This window comes from Neltuma alba, unplaced genomic scaffold (genome assembly GCF_004799145.2).
Source record: "Neltuma alba isolate B1F8T4 unplaced genomic scaffold, ASM479914v2 tig00003029_pilon, whole genome shotgun sequence".
Taxonomy (NCBI): Eukaryota; Viridiplantae; Streptophyta; class Magnoliopsida; order Fabales; family Fabaceae; genus Neltuma; species Neltuma alba.
In genome coordinates this window covers 19337-37028 of record NW_021633114.1, presented here as the reverse complement: position 1 = coordinate 37028, position 17692 = coordinate 19337, and the positions used below count along the sequence as shown (strand labels likewise).

Sequence of the window (17692 nt, the reverse complement as noted above, 5' to 3'; positions counted from 1 at the left end):
CTAACAGTGCAGAGCTTTACCACTTCTCTTTAGCCTCTCTCATTGCCTGCTGAGTGGGGAGTTGTATGAAGGGCCATTCTGCATCACTCCTGACTTATTTTTGTTCATAGAATGTTCTGGGACATTTGTCGAGAAAACAGATGAACAATGCACTACCTATTAAAAATTTTGAAGGCACAGAAAGATCTTATTTAACGAGTTTACATATCAATCCTGCTCCTATGAGATTTGAGAATCAGACCACTGGAGCAATTCGATTTCAGGATTCAATTCTCATGCTACCAAAAATTGATGCTCATGGTTAGTATATGGACCGCAAAAATAGTTAATAGTAAATCAAGACTGATCCCACAAAAAGACTCAATTAATCAGTTGTTAGGCATTAGATTTCCACTTTTCTTTAAAGTGAGCAAAACGCAACTGAATTTAAAATGAGTAAAATGAACTTAAAATAGAACGAACAAAAAGATTTTATCAAAATACCGAATGCAAATGTGTGCGCGTATGGATATAAAGAGTCCACTTGAGAGTTTCAAAACGTGTTTGCGTCTCGCAGCTCCTTAGGTTGGCTACTACTGTTTTATAAGTTCCGTTTAGTATGAAATATTGAAAATAGATAATGATCATAATTGAAAGTGAAAGATTTTATTAAAAGAGTATTTAGCATGAGTAACTGTTGATACTTAGAATTAGACAAATCTATATATATAAGATTGGAAAATACCATGAGAGGAGGTGGTATTCTTCAATCCTATATACATAAGATTGTTTAATCCCACAAAATAAGAAATCACTCATGATAAACATTTTTTGGGTACATAGTTTTAATCTCAATCCTAATCTTTACTCCTCATTTTTAAATGTTAATGCTTCGTATCAAACGAGACTAAAAGGCATTTGATTACTTCAAAAATACTTCTAAAAAAAATGCTTGAGAGTCCCCCAGTATTACTTTAGAATTTTCAAATATTGCAAAATTACATAAATGCTCTTCACTTTTTTTTAAAAAAAAAAGGCCACATCAACACCCTTAGCTAGTTCTAACCACCGAAGCTCTGGTGCTGGTGGCTTGCAGCTGGAGTCACTGGAACTGCAATGACCGGTCACCGAAATTTTGATGACTACTTTTTTTTTATATGAATTGACTATTTTTTTAGCTATTGACTATATTTATTTTTAGAATTCCAATGACTACTTTGCTTTAATTATTAACCATTCTAGTATTGTGATTGACTATTTTTATTTTTAAAAATTTAATAACTACTCTTGTTTAGCTATTGACTATTCTAGTTTTGCTTTTGATTACTATTGTTTCAGAAATTAAAAAAATATATTAAGTGTTGTTGGAGATCTAGTGACTATTTTTTATTTAGTTATTTACTACTTTTGTGTAATCAATAGTTATATAAAAGTAATCATTATAACTTTAAAAACTAAAGTAGTCAATAATTAAATTAAAAGTAGTCAATAACTACATGAAAGTAATCACTACGAATAAAGATAATGTTGTCATTTTATAATATTTCAAAATTTCAAAATGGTACAAGGAGTCTGATTTAAGATTTTAAAATTCATTAACCCTAATTTATCTTTTAACATTTTTTAGAGTATTTTAGTGTCTTTTTTCCCAAAAATAATAACAGTAAAATAAAATAAGAAAAAGGTAAAATTATGATTTTATTTCTCATGTACCCATAACACAAGATCTCAACTCTCCAACTATCACTCAAAATGAGCTAAAAATGGAGCGTTATCAAGTCGCCATAGGATATCTGGCTCTTGTTGGAGGTTTTGTGAGAAGGAATGTAAGATGCGGAACCGATCTCCATATCTTCAAGTAGCGTGTCATTAAAGTCAGCACGGCCACGGGTTTCCATGAAAAAATCTGAGAAGGATCGGATATTTGTAAAGACGTAGCACAAGATTGCTGCAAGTGGGGCCAGTTTGAAGTTGATCTTCATCAGCAGCACCAAGAAACTCCCAAACAAGAAATTGAAGATACCCACTTCGAATCCAAGCTGAAGCTGTCTTGACAAGCTGAGCGACATCAACCCAAATGCCCCAAACGAACAGAGGTTTAGGATTCTGCCACGCGCGTTGTTCTCCTTTTGGCTAACTCGGTCTTGCCAGATGGAACAGAGGGAGGTGAGCATCAAAACCAGGAAAGCCACATGTGCTTTCACCAGAACTGGCCTTGAAAATCTCCTGCATTTCTCGATAAGTAGCATCAAGATGGTTAGGATCAAACTAGCGACACCGTAGACGACGCCTTTGAGCAGGTTCCACCTCCCAGACAAGTCATAGAAAGAGGGACTCAAGGCAAAACAGGTGAATGCAGCTATGCTCGACACAAAGCCCAGAATTCTCCAGAACATTGGATGAATGAGGATGAGTTTTGAGATTTTAATTATTATTTGCATTTTGAGATCCAGAGGATTAGGCGCAAGTTGACGAAGGATATTGGAAGGCAATTTAAGGAGGAGAAGAATGTTTACACGAGAAAAAGCCAAAAGGAAAGAGCCAGGATGAGGAGTTCATCACAGTTTCTTGGAAAGAGGCTTTCCGTGTGGGGTACTAGGTAGCTACGTTCATGAGTTTGAAAATCCCTTAATTTACATCCCCCCCCCGCCCAAAAAAAAAAAAAACAATTTGATTCATTTTTGTTTACCATACCTACCCCAAGTTAAAGCAAAAGGGTCTTACTTCACGCGCAGTTCACGGGCCCACACACGCTTTAATTATTTAAATTTTAGTTTAAAATATTCAAATTTACTTTTGAAAGTTAATCGATAAATTGAATTCTGTATTGCTAGTAAAATAAAACTTAATTGATTAATTTAAAAATATTAAAAAATTAATTAAATTAGTTATTTATAGTAATAGATTTTTTTTAAAAAAACTCTTATTAATCATATATGTTTGAATTATTTGTTAATAATAACTCCTTAACATATATGTAACTATTGTAAGAATTACTTAAAGACAAAATAAATAAATATTAAAAATAAAATAAATTAAAATCTTATATTTAAAACTAAATTGAAAATAAAGTAACGGAAGTAATATTTTGAAGTCGTTCTATACATAATTGCATCATCAATATGAACACCCAACCCAATACATCTACGTCAAAACAAGAAGTCAGTTGCATCTTAAGGACAAATCTTCAATAACCAAATATATATTTTTTCTAAATATAAATAAAAAAAGATAAATAAAAATGTATAGAAAAATGTAATGTGAGAGAGTGTGAAAAATAAGAAAGAATAAATAATGAAAAGTAAAATTAAAAAATGCATTAAATTTCAAAATAAACTTAAATTAAAACTTATAAAATAGAACATACTCTTAAAGTTTATAAATAGGACACTACTGAAGTTTATAAATAGGACTAGGGAGCAGCAAATAATTAGAAAGATAATATGTTAATAATAGAAGTTGCATGTATAAATTTGAAAGTATTAAGAAGTTCATTATCAAATGAAAAAAAAACTCACGTGATATTTATATTTAAAAATCACCAAACTTGAGGGTGATTTGACCTGAAAAACAAAAGAAAAGATTATTATTTGTCAAATTTTCAATGACAAATAATAATATAGCTAAAGTTACAGAACAATGATGGGAAAAAAAAAACTGTAACTAATTTTTCTTTTCTATATTTTTCCTGATACAGCCTTATCCTGGACGTTGGTGCAGGATGAAATAAATACAAATAAACAAATTGCAATGTCCATGTTGGGCATCAATCCTTTAAAGACATAAGGCCTGTTTGAAACACTTTATAAGTAGCTTTTCAATAGTGATTTATAGAATACGAGACAAATATATAAGAGAAATTTTGTCTCGACTTACGTGAAACGTGTTTATAAAGAAATTCTACCGCTATCTCAAATAGGCATATAGTTTCCAGTGTAAGTCTCAAGCAATCTGTTTGAATCCAAACTTCTGAAACACTAGTCTTATCCTTTGATATGGAATATGCGATGCCCTCCTTGAGTTGCTCTCATCTTGCAATCCTTGTTATTTTTATTAATACTTTTCTTTACAGAAGACCCAGTTGAGAGCATAGGGTCCATGTAAGAAAAAAGTTGGTAACATACAGAGTTCATGTATCAAGAAGCCTAAAAGTACCGAGCTTTTCTCCGATACTTCTCCTTAGAGTCTTTCTCCTTCTTCTTCTCTGTTTTTTCTTTTCCAAATCTGAACTATTATGCTGTTGTTGAACTGCTTCCACAGACACATTTGAAGTTTAGAGTCTTGCTATGGGTGATACAGAATTCGAATTATGACTTCATTATCTCAGAAAGAAGCATCAAACCTGGAATTGCCTGCATTTAAAAGAGAGGGAAAAAAAAACTAATGAATCGGTCACCTATAGTTATAGACAAATACAAGATTTGGAAATAAGTATTTACTTAAAGAAGGAAGCTTTCCAGATTTGAAAGAACAGCAGCACAAGCTGCGGATTGCTCGGCGTCCTTTTTGTTTTTGGCTGGATCACCTGCATGGCGCTTACCATTGAAAATGAAAGACGATAAATACCCGGCATCCCCTTCCTGTTGAACCGTGTCGTATGGAGGAATTACAAGGTTCATCTTCTTTGCATAGTGATTTAAGATAGACTTGAAAGAAGTTGGTCTCTGGAATATGATCACAAGGAGAAGTAGTAACCTTAGGCTTCATGATATTAAATGCAAAACCAGAGACTATTACTAACCAATAATCTGAAATTAATGCAAAGGACTGAATTCAATAATGCTGCCAAACTAAATTAGCAGAAACAACCTTAAGAATGCATAGCACAGCTTAGTTTCTACGCAATGTGGTGTGGACTACGATGTCATGGCAATATATAAATGATAAAATCATGAAACGACAATCCCATGCTAACAAACCTCGAGAATCAGAGAAAGGCCTTCATCTTTGACCCCTTCTGTTATGTGCTTTAAAGCAAGTCTTGCTACATCTTGCTCAGCAGCCTTTAGTTTGGGAAAAAGATTTTCCGAAATATAGCTCTTTCCATCAATCGACACTGCTGACCTAAATTGTGGGCGATGGGCCAGTCCAACATTCACAGCTTGATAAGTGGGAAGTGGAATGTGGCGTCTTTCAGCATGCTCTTTTAACCGATTTTTGTGCATACAATGTTCTGAAACACCTGTTTAAAATAATAAACAATTCAGTAGTTATAGAATATTTGAAGGCACAAAAAGTCAAAAAGATCTTATCTAACTAGGTTCAGACCACTCCTGTTCTCTGGGCAATTCAATCATAGTACGTACTATTTACCTATTACTATCAAATAGATAAGAGGGGCAAAAAAAAAAAAATAACAGAGTCACTTGTCAAGGAACTATAGGAAGGAAAAAGAAAAGCTGTGAGGATTGAATTCAATTTTATTCATTCTTTGCAAATCAATGCCATGGTTACCACTCTCTATATCTTCAGGTACTGGGTCACTAGTGTGGACTCGCCCACGCATTTTCTTGAAAAGATCTGAGAAGGACTGGATATGTATAAACACGTAACAACAAAATGCTGCAAGTGGGATAAATTTGAAGTTCATCTTCATTAGCAGCACCAAGAAACTCCCAAATAAGAAGTTGGAGATACCCACTTCGAAACCAAGCTGAAGCTGTCTTGAGAAGCTCAGTGTCATGAACGCAAATGCCCCAAAGGAACACATGTTCAGGATTTTCCCACGGGATCCCGTTTCCTCGTTCTCCTTTTGGCTAACTTGGTCTTGCCAGATGGAACAGAGAGACGTGAGCATCAAAACCAGAAAACCCACCTGTGCTTTGACCAGAACTGATCTTGTAAATCTCTCGCATTTCTTGATAAATAGCATCATGGTGGTTAGGCCCAAACTAATGACGCTATAGATGGCGCTTTTGAACAGATTCCACCTGCCAAACGAGTCATAGAAAGAGGGGCTCTGGGCAAAGCATGTAAATGCAACTATGCTTGACACAAAGCCCAGAATTCTCCAGAACATCGGATGAATGAGGATGCGTTTTGAGATTTTAATAAGCATTGCAGTTTTGAAATCGAGAGCATTAGGTACAAGTTCGTGAAGAATATTGGAAGGCAAATTAGGAGAAGACTGTTAACACAAGAAAAAGGGAAAGCGCGAGGATGGAGAGTTAACAGTTTCGTGGAAAAAAATTAAGGGAAAATTTCACGTAAGGTCCACAATCTGAACTTAATAAACAAAAAGTCTCAAAAGATCCTGAAATTTCAAATCAGTCTTTTTATCCCATAATGAAATTAATATGATATGCCTTTTTACAGAAATGCCTTTGGTTGAAAGAAAGAATAAAGGAGACAAAAGAAGAAGCATGAGTGCTTGAAATGCAACTCAACATACTCTCTGCCATTTCTCCAACTTGATGCGATGGTGAATAATGTGGTGGCTTATGATTCTCATTCTGCAATCATTTAAGGTAGTATGAATTAGAGTGTTGTATGAAGTCTGAAATAGCACCAATGTGGGAACTCCAGTGGCGACTTGGTTGAGCCTTGCCACCAATAGGAAATTGTGCTGTGCTTGAGGAAAATTCTGAACTTGGGTTTTAAAAGCTCTTTCTTCTCCATCTAAACTGCTGAAGAGTTGTAGCTTGTGATGGGTAGACAGTGTGGGGATATGGGTGTGGAAGCCTGGAAGGCATGAGTTACATTACAATGGGTATATTAGCCAGTTTCTATAGTCTGAACAAATCGGTAAAGATGGCGGATATTGATGGCATTAAACTTACTTGCTCAGAATTCAAGTTGTGAAAATACTAATTTTATGTTGTGAATATGCTAATTGTAGTTGTAAATTGATAGTTTATTTAAGCTTTGCTAAGTAATTGAAATTCACATAATAATGAAGTGCTGAGACACATGGCATATGGGTAGCACTAGCTGTTGAAAAAGTTATCTGGTTTGCAGTTTGATGATATTAAAACGATTTATCCATAATGTGTTGTGGAAATGCTAATCTGGTGTTGTAAATTTACAAATTGTTTCAATTTTGCTAAGCAATTGACATTTATATAATTATGAATCGCAAATACGCATGGTATCTGACTAACAGTTATGAAAAGCAACAACTTTGCATTTTTCGTGTAGGAAAAATATGCAAATACTTTATATAGGAAAATGATATACGAAGACAAGATTATAATTGAAAGATTGATAATAAAAGAAATGACATATAAAGAATTAAGAAGTCTTGTGGCAACAAATATGTGATATGAAAGTGGCGGATTTGATATGAAGCACACACTCAGTTATGTTAGAGAGGCACTATTATATATTGAAGATGATACTGGAGTAGCACAACTAATAATTGAGTACAACAACCCTGAGGGCTTAGGTCAGCTGGCTAGGGCTGTCCTAGCTTAACCACGGGTCTCGAGTTCGAGCCGTGGGAACGTAACACCCTGAGGGGTCAGAGGGCGCCGACCGAAAGGTTCCTTGCAAGTCTTCGATCCAGATTAGTCTGGGACAGCTGTCACGGCTGAAAGACGCCTATTGCCCTGGGATACCGGATGGAGAAATCCAAAAAAATAATTGAGTACAACAATAGCAATCATTATGTATATGTTGGTGAGACAAGGAAAAAACTTCAAACAAGCATCATGATTGGATTGTGCATGGTACATGGATGTCCATGGACAATTTCAGCATCTATAGTGGATAAGAAAAATCCATTCCTACTTGTAAATTAAGTTGTAAATTTTCCTATGTAAAATTGTACATTATGCTGCTATTTTTGTTGTAAATTTTTATGCGCAAAATTGTTATTTTTCTAATTCTTTGTTGTTAAAATTTCTATTCTCATTTGTACCTGACTTGAATATTTGTAAATTGAATTACAAATTGTTATATGTAAAGTTGTTATGTTTTTAGTTCTTTATTGTTAAAATTTGTATCCCTACTTGTAATTTTCCTAAACACTTGTAAATTGAGTTGTAAATTTTATATCTAGAGTTGTTATTTTTTTTTATTGTAAATTTGTATATGTTGAATTATTATTTTTAATTATTTATTGTAAATTTTTATATGTAAAGTTGTTATTTTTCTATTCTTTATTGTTAAAATTTGTATCCTCAACTTATTTAAGTACTTATAAATTGAGTTATAAATTTTTATACGTAGAATTATTATTTTTCTCTTCCTTAATTCTAAAATTTGTATCCCCAGTTGTAACTTATCTAAGCACTTGTAAATTGATTTATAAATTTTTATATTTTGAGTTGTTATTTTGTTATTATTTGAACTAAGAATATGCAGACATGAAGAAACACGATGATTATGCCCTATAGGATCCCCTTTCTTCTTTGCAAATATTAAGGGCAACTTTAATTTAATTTCATTTAAACTTTAAAGACTCCATTGATATTTTAGAATGTTTTGGGCCTTACTTTCAATAAAGTCCCTTCCATGGGACTTAAGTGAAATTTCCCAAAAATTAAAGGTTTCTCCGCGTGGGGTCCTAATTCTTTCTTTATTATTCTTCTAGCATCTTTCTCCTTTATCCGCCTCTTTACCACGTTGAAATATGGTTCTTTCTTAACTCATTAGCTATATGTCACTTTGTTGGAGCCGCGTTCTTTGATCCTAACATCCTCAGCGTTGAAAAGAACTTTTCTTACCAGTTTTCGACAAATTAATGCATGCGGGGAAATACGGAGAGAAGCCAGAGACTATTTAATATTTCTGCTAATTGGACATTCAAAGTTCAAACTATATGTGTGTGTCTGACTCGAGGAGTTTACTTTCAATTAACATGTACAGAGATAATATAATATACATATATACTCCCTCCGGTCTTAAATATAAGACCTATTCTGTAGTGTAATTTACACTTCAGAATAGGTCTTAAATATTACACTACATAATAGGTTTTATATTTAAGATCAGAGGAGTATATGATTATTCTTTGGAACTCTAATGACAGTAATATGTAATGAAATGGGTTGGTAACACCACTACCTTTTGGTTTTGACAATAAAATTTTTAATGCTCAAATCTTATGAAAAATATCGGAAGGCAAATTAGGAGAAGGAGACTGTTAACAAAAGAAAAAGGGCAAGCGCGAGGATGATAAAGTTGACAATTTCGTGGGAAAAAATTAAAGGTTTTCTCCATGTGGGGTACTAATTCTCTCTTTATTATTCTTTTAGCATCTTTCTTCTTTATCTGCCTTTTTACTACGTTGAAATATGGTTCTTAACTAATTAATAACTATATGTTACTACCTCCGGTCCTAATTATAAGAGCCAGTTGACTAATTTGAGGAGATTAAGAAAGTAATTTGAGTTAGTTATTTGTCTTAAATAGATGTTGTCTTTTCTAAAATATCTTTGCCAATCAAGTGTATTAACTAGGACTATAATTATTAGAAGGACTATCTTAGAAAAAATTGAGTAAATATGAGAGACAAAGTAGATTTGGGTCTTATATTTAGGATCAAAATAAAAGTCAAACAAGATCTTATATTAAGGATCGGAGATAGTACTTTGTTAGAGCCGTGTTCTTTAATCCTTACATCCTCAGCCAAATAACGCACTTTTCTTACCAGTTTTCGACAAATTAATGCATGTAGGGAAATATGGAGAGAAGCAAGAGATCTGCTTAATATTTTTGCAAATTGGACCTTCAAAGTTCAAAATCAAACTAGATGTGTGTGTCTGACTCGAGGAGTTTACTTTCGATTCACATGTAGAGAAGTGATATAATATGTGTGTGTGTGTATGATTATTGTTTGGAGCCCTAATGGCAGTAATATGTAATAACGTGTTGGTAACATCACTATCTTTTGGTTTTGCCAACAAAATTTTTAATGCTCAAACCTTATGAAATGGGACTTGCAAAAGATATTTAATTCGTCAGCAAAGTTATCGATGCGTCAATCCTCTACAGAATATCTAAAACATTGACAAAATCACTGGCTTCATCTGAAACATCATAGGGGAGAGAGGGGCTCTCTTTCTCTCTCTCCCATCGTCTTCCAGCGCTGTAATGCCACCGAAGCAAACAAGTCATGAGAGCTATCATGAAAAGCCACGTGTCCCTTCACACTTCACTTCATAAGAACCCAACGCCCGCGATCTGCATCCTACACACGGTCAGAGACCGGAGGACAGAGTTGGCTTGTTTCTCCGGGAAATGGGTTCTGTGGTAAAAGCGATAGACGCCATTATCTTCTTCTTTTTGCTCTGGCATTTCCTCTTCTAGATGCTCCAAGCTGATGATGACTTTATAGTTGGCATTATGTAAGAAACAAGCCCCCCTTTTTTTGGGTAATAAGAGGATGATGGCTTTCAGTCTGAAAACATGCAGTCTAGAGAGGAAGAGACCGACGAAGAAGCCATGTGAGCAAAATACTTGAATCGAAACATGGTAATAGGAAGAAAGAATCGGCTCTCGCTCGTTCCACATCGGACCTTGCTTCCTGCAGCATCTTCGCCTAGAGGCCATCATCCTCTTCTTCCTCATGGAGAAATTAAATTCCTCCATAAATGAACAATCGGGAAAAATGGCTCGACAGAATTTTGCATAGTGGAAAGAGTGATCGATGCTATGTCGCATATTTGAACTCCGAGAACCAGAAAGAGTCAGTTTCGTGGGTATTGAAGAAAGTGGAGGGACTATTGAATCAGGACCTGGAAGCGACGTGTTAAAGAGAAAGAGCAGGTTGTTCTCATGGTATGTGTGCGTGAGAGCAGGGTGTGCTGCGCAAGGGAGGTACAGTACAGATTCAGTGTTTTTTTGATTTGACTTCAACACTGAAATTAGGAGTGCTCAGAATAAAAGTCATGCTTGCTTACTCTGTTTCTTTGAATCTCAGTGCCAAAGACGCCGGCAAGCTTGTGGGCCTGCAACTTTTTCTCCCCTTCGTCGGTCCTCCAGCCCGCCCTTCTTTTATTTACATTTTACAAAAAGAATGCAGGTGGACGAATGACAGGAACAATAAAATAAAATAAAAATAAAAAAGATAAAAAATTGAGACATAAGTGAATCAATGATTTAGGGATCAAATCACAACAAGTCATGATTAAGACGCTAAGATATAAGTAAGTTAAAGAGCTAAGAAAATAAAAAAAATAAATATTTTCTACCTATTTGTCAGACTAAGAATCAATATCACTTATTATATTTATAATCAAAATGGGCTGTACAAGCATGAAATAATTTGAAATGTGAAATTGTATTTATCAACAAGTCAAGGAGCACTGATTATAAGTGAGGGTACCAAATATAACTACCCACTCCCCACTCCATACCAACTTGACAACTCATATTATTTAAATTTTAAAATATACTTTTAATTATATTAGTCTATTAACTTTAAAAAATATGTTTTTAGTCATTTAATCATAAAACCGTTAAGAAAAATAACAATATTTATATCTTAAATATTGATAAAATATTATCAAATACTAGCATATTGAGTTTAATTTTCAAAACAATCATAATTATTACAAATAAATCATATTTTAAAATTGGTGATTTAAAGGTTAAAAAACTAAAATTATACTTTTAAAAGTTAAAAAACTAAGTGAAAATCTTATCTAAAGTTAACGGACTAAATAAATACTTTATCTTATTTTAAAATAATTAACTTCATATTCAAAACATAATCACTTTAAATTATCATATATAGCCTAAAGTAGCAGAAAATATATTGCATTAAAAAGTCATTTTACGTGAGAAAATATAACTTTATATCAGACTTAGGATTACAAAAATGATAAGTTAAAGTGGAAGTATTAACAATTGTTGTGCCGTATATTAACAACTTATGTCAACTTGCACAAGACATTTGTTATTAATAATTAAATTAACTATATTAACACTTGCCGTGACTATTAACAAGGACAATAAGGTATTTTTATATTTTCACTAAATTAAATCTCTTACACTCAGGTTCCGTTGAGATTTCTAATTACTATAATTTGCAACTCTTGCTGTATTTTTTTGTTGAGATCTTAATGTAATTTCCCTCTTTTCCAGTGAAAATTCGAGGTTTCCATTGTATCAAAAATGCCATGTTCGATACAGATGAGACATGTCAACAAATAGCCATATCATTTACCCTGTTTGTATGAAGTCTCGAGTTCAAGTGAAATATATGATGAGAGCAGCTAGTCACGTGCTCCCCTGTGAGTCAACTCGATTCGCCTACTTTTCTTATTTTTATTTTTTCCTCAAAATCATTGGAAAAGCACAACAACTTAATTCACTCATTTCTCTTATTTTTATTTTTTTCCCCTCAAAATCATTGGAAAAGGCCAACAACTCAATTCACCTACTCCTCTTATTTTTCTTTTCCCCTCAGAATCATTGGAAAAGACCAACGGAAATGGTTGAACATTAGGTGAGCACTCCTTTACGTAATTTCAAGCTATGGGCCACAGCACATTCTGCTTGTCATCGTGAAATCATATCCTAAGCATTAATTGTTACAATTATCAACTCTAAATATAAAAACTAATTAACTAATTTGAGTGGATTAAAAAAATTGATTAAGTTGGTTAATTATTATAAATAGATGTTGTCTTTACTAAAATATTCTTATTAATAAAGTATATTGGTTTGAACTACTATTACTATAAGAATTGTTTTGGGAAAAAAATAGATAAATATGAGAGACTAAGGGTGTGTTTGGATTAGCGGTGGATAAGTAACTTTTTTTTAATCTGACTTTTACAGAAGTCAGATTGGATAAAAATCAGATAAGGTAATGTGATTTATGTTTGGATTAGATTTTAAAAAAAAGTTAGTTTGAGAAGCTGAAACTTGTTTGGATGATAAGTATAAAAGTAAGTTTGGATATAAAATGACTTAAAAGGACATGAATTTTATTAAATAGTATATATCTAATATTAGATATATATATATATATATATAATGTGACTATTTTTTAAGAAGGAAAATAAAATTATTAAAAGTAAATAAATTTAATTTATTATTAGAAAAAAACTATATGTATAATGTGGCCATTTTAAAAAAAGTACTGAAAATAAAATTATCAAAAATAAGACAATTTAATTTATTGTTATAAAGGAATTATATATATAATGTGACAATTTTCCAACGGAGGAGTGTGTGTGTGTTGTGAACTTGTGATTTTGTTTTATTATTGAGGTGAGAAAATATTCATGCAGGGGTGAGGGTTAGGCGGGTAAAAAATTTTTAACACAACCATAAATTTTCTAATGGTTTCTTTCACCACCCACAACACCCCAAAATGCACCGAAAGTTTACTTCTCCCAAAAGCCCACAACAAAAAGATATCTTTTTTTACAAAAAAAAAATACTCCTCCGGTCCTTATTATAAGACCCTATTTGACTTTTTATTTGGTCCTAATTATAAGACACCAATCTATTTTGTCTCTTATATTTATGTATTTTTTTTCAAGATAATCCTTCTAATAATGATAGTTTTAGCCAATATACTTAATTAGCAAGGATATTTTAGGAATGACAACACTTATTTATTATAAATAACAAACTTAACTTACTTTCTTAATCTCCTCAAATAAGTCAATTGGGTCTTATAATTAGGACCGAAGGAGTATTAAGTAAATAAATGAAAAAATAGCATGGTTCTTCTTTTTTTTTTCCAATTTTACGTTAGTATTTACTTTTGTGATAATTTATGTTCAGTATTTACTAAAAAAATATTATCCTTAATTTATTGTTCCACTTTTACAACATGTGAATGTCAAAAAAAAAAAAACTGTTCATGTCCAGTATCATCATCTCTTCTCTTTCTTTTTCTTTTTTCTTTCCTGCACACCCCACCGTCCCTCACCCCCAACCGCTCATCACTCCAAAAGCCAAAAAAAGTAGCTTCTGCCCAATAGCTCATTAGACCCCATAAGCCCATCACAAAAAGAAGTCAATCCAAACAACTTCAAAATCCCAAAAGTAACTTTTACCGGTGGAGACGTACGTTTAGGCCATGAAACGCGATGTCAAACACAGCCTAAGTAAATTGAGGTCTTATATTTAGAATCAAAATAAAAATTAAATAAGTACTTATATTAAGGACAGGAAGTAGTATTTTTTATTTCAAAAATCATGTTTTCCCCATAATTCTCAAACATTATTAGATTAGAGCGGGATTCTCATTTCTCCTAAAGAGTTCGACTGATTAAGCATAGCCATAAACTAATAATGCGGCCACTGGAATAAACAGGAAGAGAGCAAATAAAACTACCATTTTTACGTTTTCACTCAAAAATTAGATGAGAAATATCCGCAAGTCGGACTTTAGAATTAGGTGTGAAATTCACTGTCAAGCAATAGGTAAAAAACATGAGTAAAGTACATGTTACTAACTTTGGTACTTGATACAAAAGTTAATTCACTAATTTGGACAAATTAAAAAAATAATAAAACTAGTTATATATAACAAATCATTAATTTAGATAGGTATGTAAGAGAAATTTTATCTTGATTTTTATAAAATATTTATAATAAGTATTCTAAACAATCACTTAGGGTCCAGTTTGGGTCGTGGAATAGAGAGTCTGAAGGTAACATGTGTTGGTAACACCACTGTTTGATTATACTTAATATTTCTGCAAATCCCATGTCTTGATCAGACATAGCATGGTTTGAAGGCAAAAAAATTAATGTTTAAATCTTATCAACTAAAATGGTTCTTGCAAAAGACACTTGACTCATGAACAAAGGGGTTCGTTCTTGAAGATAAATATTCCTTCAGTCTTTAATACAAGATTTAATTAGAAAGTTGATGTTGGTCCCATATAAAATATCTATTTCACATGTTTATCAATTTTTTTCACAATCAACCATATTGATATTATTCCTTTAACAATAATCAAATAGGAGAAAGGGAAAAGGACTTAAGAAAGATGTTTAGGATTTTTTTTAAAAAAATATCATATTAACTAAATCAACTAATATACTTAATCTACTCAAATTAGTTAATTAAATTTTATATCAAGTGCAGGAGGAGTAATTGTTTTCCTAAATAACTGTGCCTACGTGTATAAGGATGATAAACAAGTTTCCTTCCCTCAAAATAACATGCAAACAGAACTTCGTTCAAAATCAAAATCCATTGAATAAAGTTTAGCAACAAAATCTATTACATCGAAAATAATTGTCTTTAATCACAAAATACTTGTGTTTAGTAGTAAAAAAAATTAATTGCTTCATCTGAATATTTTCATTGATTCATAAGATTAGGGGAAAGAAAATCAAGTATTTATATTTATTTTTAATTTTGATTTAATAATTGTTCATGAGCATCGGATTACACATATGAGATGCTGTTGTACACCCAATAATCTGTCATGAGTTACCCTGTAGCTGGCAATGAAATAATGAAGCTTGACCCACGCAAGGCACATACTGATGAGTAGATTACTTTGTCAATTGGCCAATAAACCATAGACTGCATGCTGATTTTGGCACATAGCGGACAGATTCTAGAGTGGCAAAACTCTGAAGTTTATTTTGTTATTAAAAAGGGAAAATTTCATTTTAAAAAAAGTGAAAATTATTAAATTTTAAATCAGGATTATTTTATATATTTTAATTGACTTTGATTACACTTGATTCTCTCTTTCTGATTCCTACCACCCAAACGGTGGACCACTACTGAAGCAACAATAATGAGTCATTACAAACACCTATCCCCGTAGCTGTCCCGCTCAATGCGCATCTCTTCCTTATAAGAACCCCATTTTCTGACTCTTGAGAGCGGAGAATAGAGTTGGCTTGTTCACTTCTCTGGAAAATGGGTTCTCTAGTAAAAATTATAGACCCCATTCTCATGTTCTTCTGGGTGATATTGCTTATTGTGGTTCCTTTTCTGGATACTCAAATCTTCATACCTCTCAAGTACTACCCCAGCTTCCTCATCCAACTCAACGACTGGCTCGTCCGTGAAAGTGGCCACTATCTCATGATAGAGAAGCCCTATTTCTTCATGGGAATCGTCTTCCATGACTTCGCCTACCAAACGCCACTCGTTATTTGCAATTTTTATGGCTTGTTGACTTCCAAGCCCTGGCTCAGGACCACTCTCTTGATCTACGGCGGCTCTCTGACTGCTTCCTTGGTATGTATAATTAATTAATCACCTGATCTTTCAAAGATCTGTGTATATATGTGTGTGTGTGTTCTGTGATTTCATGTTTTGATGAACACTGCGTTTCAGGTTCCGACATTAACAGAAATGGTGGGTTCCGGAAAAGCACCTGCTCAGCTGCTCATGTCGTACGGCCCTTTCTATGCTCTGGGATTCTTGGCAACTCTCCGAGGTTTGCTTACCCCTCACGACCTTGGGAAGAGCCCTCAAATGTCCGCCAACGCCAAGAAGCATGCTTGAAGTCATTCTACTGTCCTTCTTCACGGTAGATTTGAAAATGATGAACGCTGTGATCTGAACCATAATTCGGAGACTGTCAACTATTTTATCTCAGGGCAGCTGTTTTATCGTAATTATGAACTTTTTATCATATTTTGTAATTGTATTTTAGAATGTTCTGCTTTAAATTCTTAAGGTTAGAGTGGAGATTATATCTAAACCCCATCTCATTTTGTAGGCTTTGAGAATTAAAATAAATTCACTGTTAAGTTTATCTCTTTTAGAGAGTATTCTTTCTTTGCTCTCTATCCCTCTTCCCCTTCTTTGTTCCCCTCTTTCTCTCTTCAACCTCCCCCTGCATCATAATCCCATCCGCTCCTCCTTCCTCCTCCTCGTGATTCTTGGCCGAGAGAGAGTTGGACCTCTTCATTGACTTATCAAAAGAAGCACATTTGTACCAATTTTCTTGTCTTGACTTGCTTTCTTGGAAGGTGCAAATTGATGCTTGCATTATCTTTGGAGGACCAAAATCCATCGTAAAAACACCCACCAATTACTAGTAGTTATTTAGTACTCCTTTTGGAAATGGTTGACCAACAGTGACACGCCTTTACGTAATTCCAAGCTACGGGAGGGGAGATGGGCCCCAACAGATTCTGCTTTTCGCCGTGAAATCGTATCTGAGGCATTATTATTCCCCACAAAAAATCCACGTTTTCCCCATAATATAACTCCCCAGCATGCTAATGGCAATAGATAAGAGAGGATTCTCATTACTCCTAGAGAATTCGGCTAATGATTAAGCAAACGAATTTTAGTCCGTATATTTTAAAAAACAAAATTAGATATTTTATCAAATTTAGAGACTAAACATTTTAAATGATTAACACTATAGAAACTCAGTTGCATCAAATCAAAATTCAGAAACTGAAATACAAATGGCTTAAAATTTAAGAATGAAGTTGCACTTAGTTAAAATGTTCATAATTAGTACTCTTCGGGTTCTTAACATAAAAACTAATTGTGAAATTAATATTGGTCCTATATATAAAAACAATTTTACATATTTATCAATTTTTTTTCTAAATTAACCCTAATCAAGTAGGAGAGGGAGGGATGAAATTAAAGAAGATGTTTATCGTCAGTTTGGTATGAGGGAAACGGAGGGGAAGGAAAGGAAGAAAAAATTTTAATGAGTTTGATTTAAAAAATTGAAGAAGTGAGGTTAAAAGTTTGTAATTAAATTCTCTTCTTCTTTTATCTTGTATATTCTTTTTATCAAAATTTCAGAATCCTACTTCTTTAATTTTTATAAATTGAGCTTATTAAAATTTTTCTTTCCCTTCA

The 17692-nt window shown here is 33.2% G+C and overlaps 4 protein-coding genes across 4 annotated transcripts; 1 reads left to right on the top strand and 3 right to left on the bottom strand.

The window, feature by feature from the left end:
• Positions 1-1736: 1736 nt before the first annotated feature.
• Positions 1737-2488, bottom strand: LOC114740038 (uncharacterized). The gene has a single exon (XM_028928154.1). It carries the CDS (start codon positions 2418-2420, stop codon positions 1737-1739), a length of 684 nt encoding a protein of 227 aa, XP_028783987.1. The 5' UTR covers positions 2421-2488.
• Positions 2489-3928: 1440 nt separating this feature from the next.
• On the bottom strand, positions 3929-5193 carry LOC114740034 (double-stranded RNA-binding protein 4-like). Its single transcript, XM_028928150.1, has 3 exons — positions 4899-5193; positions 4419-4643; positions 3929-4331 (listed from the first exon to the last, which is right to left on the bottom strand). The coding sequence occupies exons 1-2, from the start codon at positions 5142-5144 to the stop codon at positions 4419-4421; spliced, it is 471 nt and encodes a 156-aa protein (XP_028783983.1). The 5' UTR covers positions 5145-5193; the 3' UTR covers positions 3929-4331.
• A 163-nt stretch (positions 5194-5356) lies between these two features.
• Positions 5357-6037, bottom strand: LOC114740037 (uncharacterized). Its single transcript, XM_028928153.1, has one exon. It carries the CDS (start codon positions 6035-6037, stop codon positions 5357-5359), a length of 681 nt encoding a protein of 226 aa, XP_028783986.1.
• A 9696-nt stretch (positions 6038-15733) lies between these two features.
• On the top strand, positions 15734-16662 carry LOC114740040 (uncharacterized). Its single transcript, XM_028928155.1, has 2 exons — positions 15734-16096; positions 16196-16662. Exons 1-2 carry the CDS (start codon positions 15773-15775, stop codon positions 16364-16366), a joined length of 495 nt encoding a protein of 164 aa, XP_028783988.1. The 5' UTR covers positions 15734-15772; the 3' UTR covers positions 16367-16662.
• The last annotated feature ends 1030 nt before the right edge of the window (positions 16663-17692 follow it).

Bases quoted from the DNA above. Each gene is read 5' to 3' on its own strand.
- LOC114740038 (XM_028928154.1), bottom strand. From the start codon at position 2,420: ATGCAAATAATAATTAAAATCTCAAAACTCATCCTCATTCATCCAATG.
- LOC114740034 (XM_028928150.1), bottom strand. From the start codon at position 5,144: ATGCACAAAAATCGGTTAAAAGAGCATGCTGAAAGACGCCACATTCCA. The intron at 4,644-4,898 runs GTTTGTTAGCAT...ATCATATTCCAG, and splicing joins GCCTTTCTCTGATTCTCGAG to AGACCAACTTCTTTCAAGTC.
- LOC114740037 (XM_028928153.1), bottom strand. From the start codon at position 6,037: ATGCTTATTAAAATCTCAAAACGCATCCTCATTCATCCGATGTTCTGG.
- LOC114740040 (XM_028928155.1), top strand. From the start codon at position 15,773: ATGGGTTCTCTAGTAAAAATTATAGACCCCATTCTCATGTTCTTCTGG. The intron at 16,097-16,195 runs GTATGTATAATT...ACTGCGTTTCAG, and splicing joins GCTCTCTGACTGCTTCCTTG to GTTCCGACATTAACAGAAAT.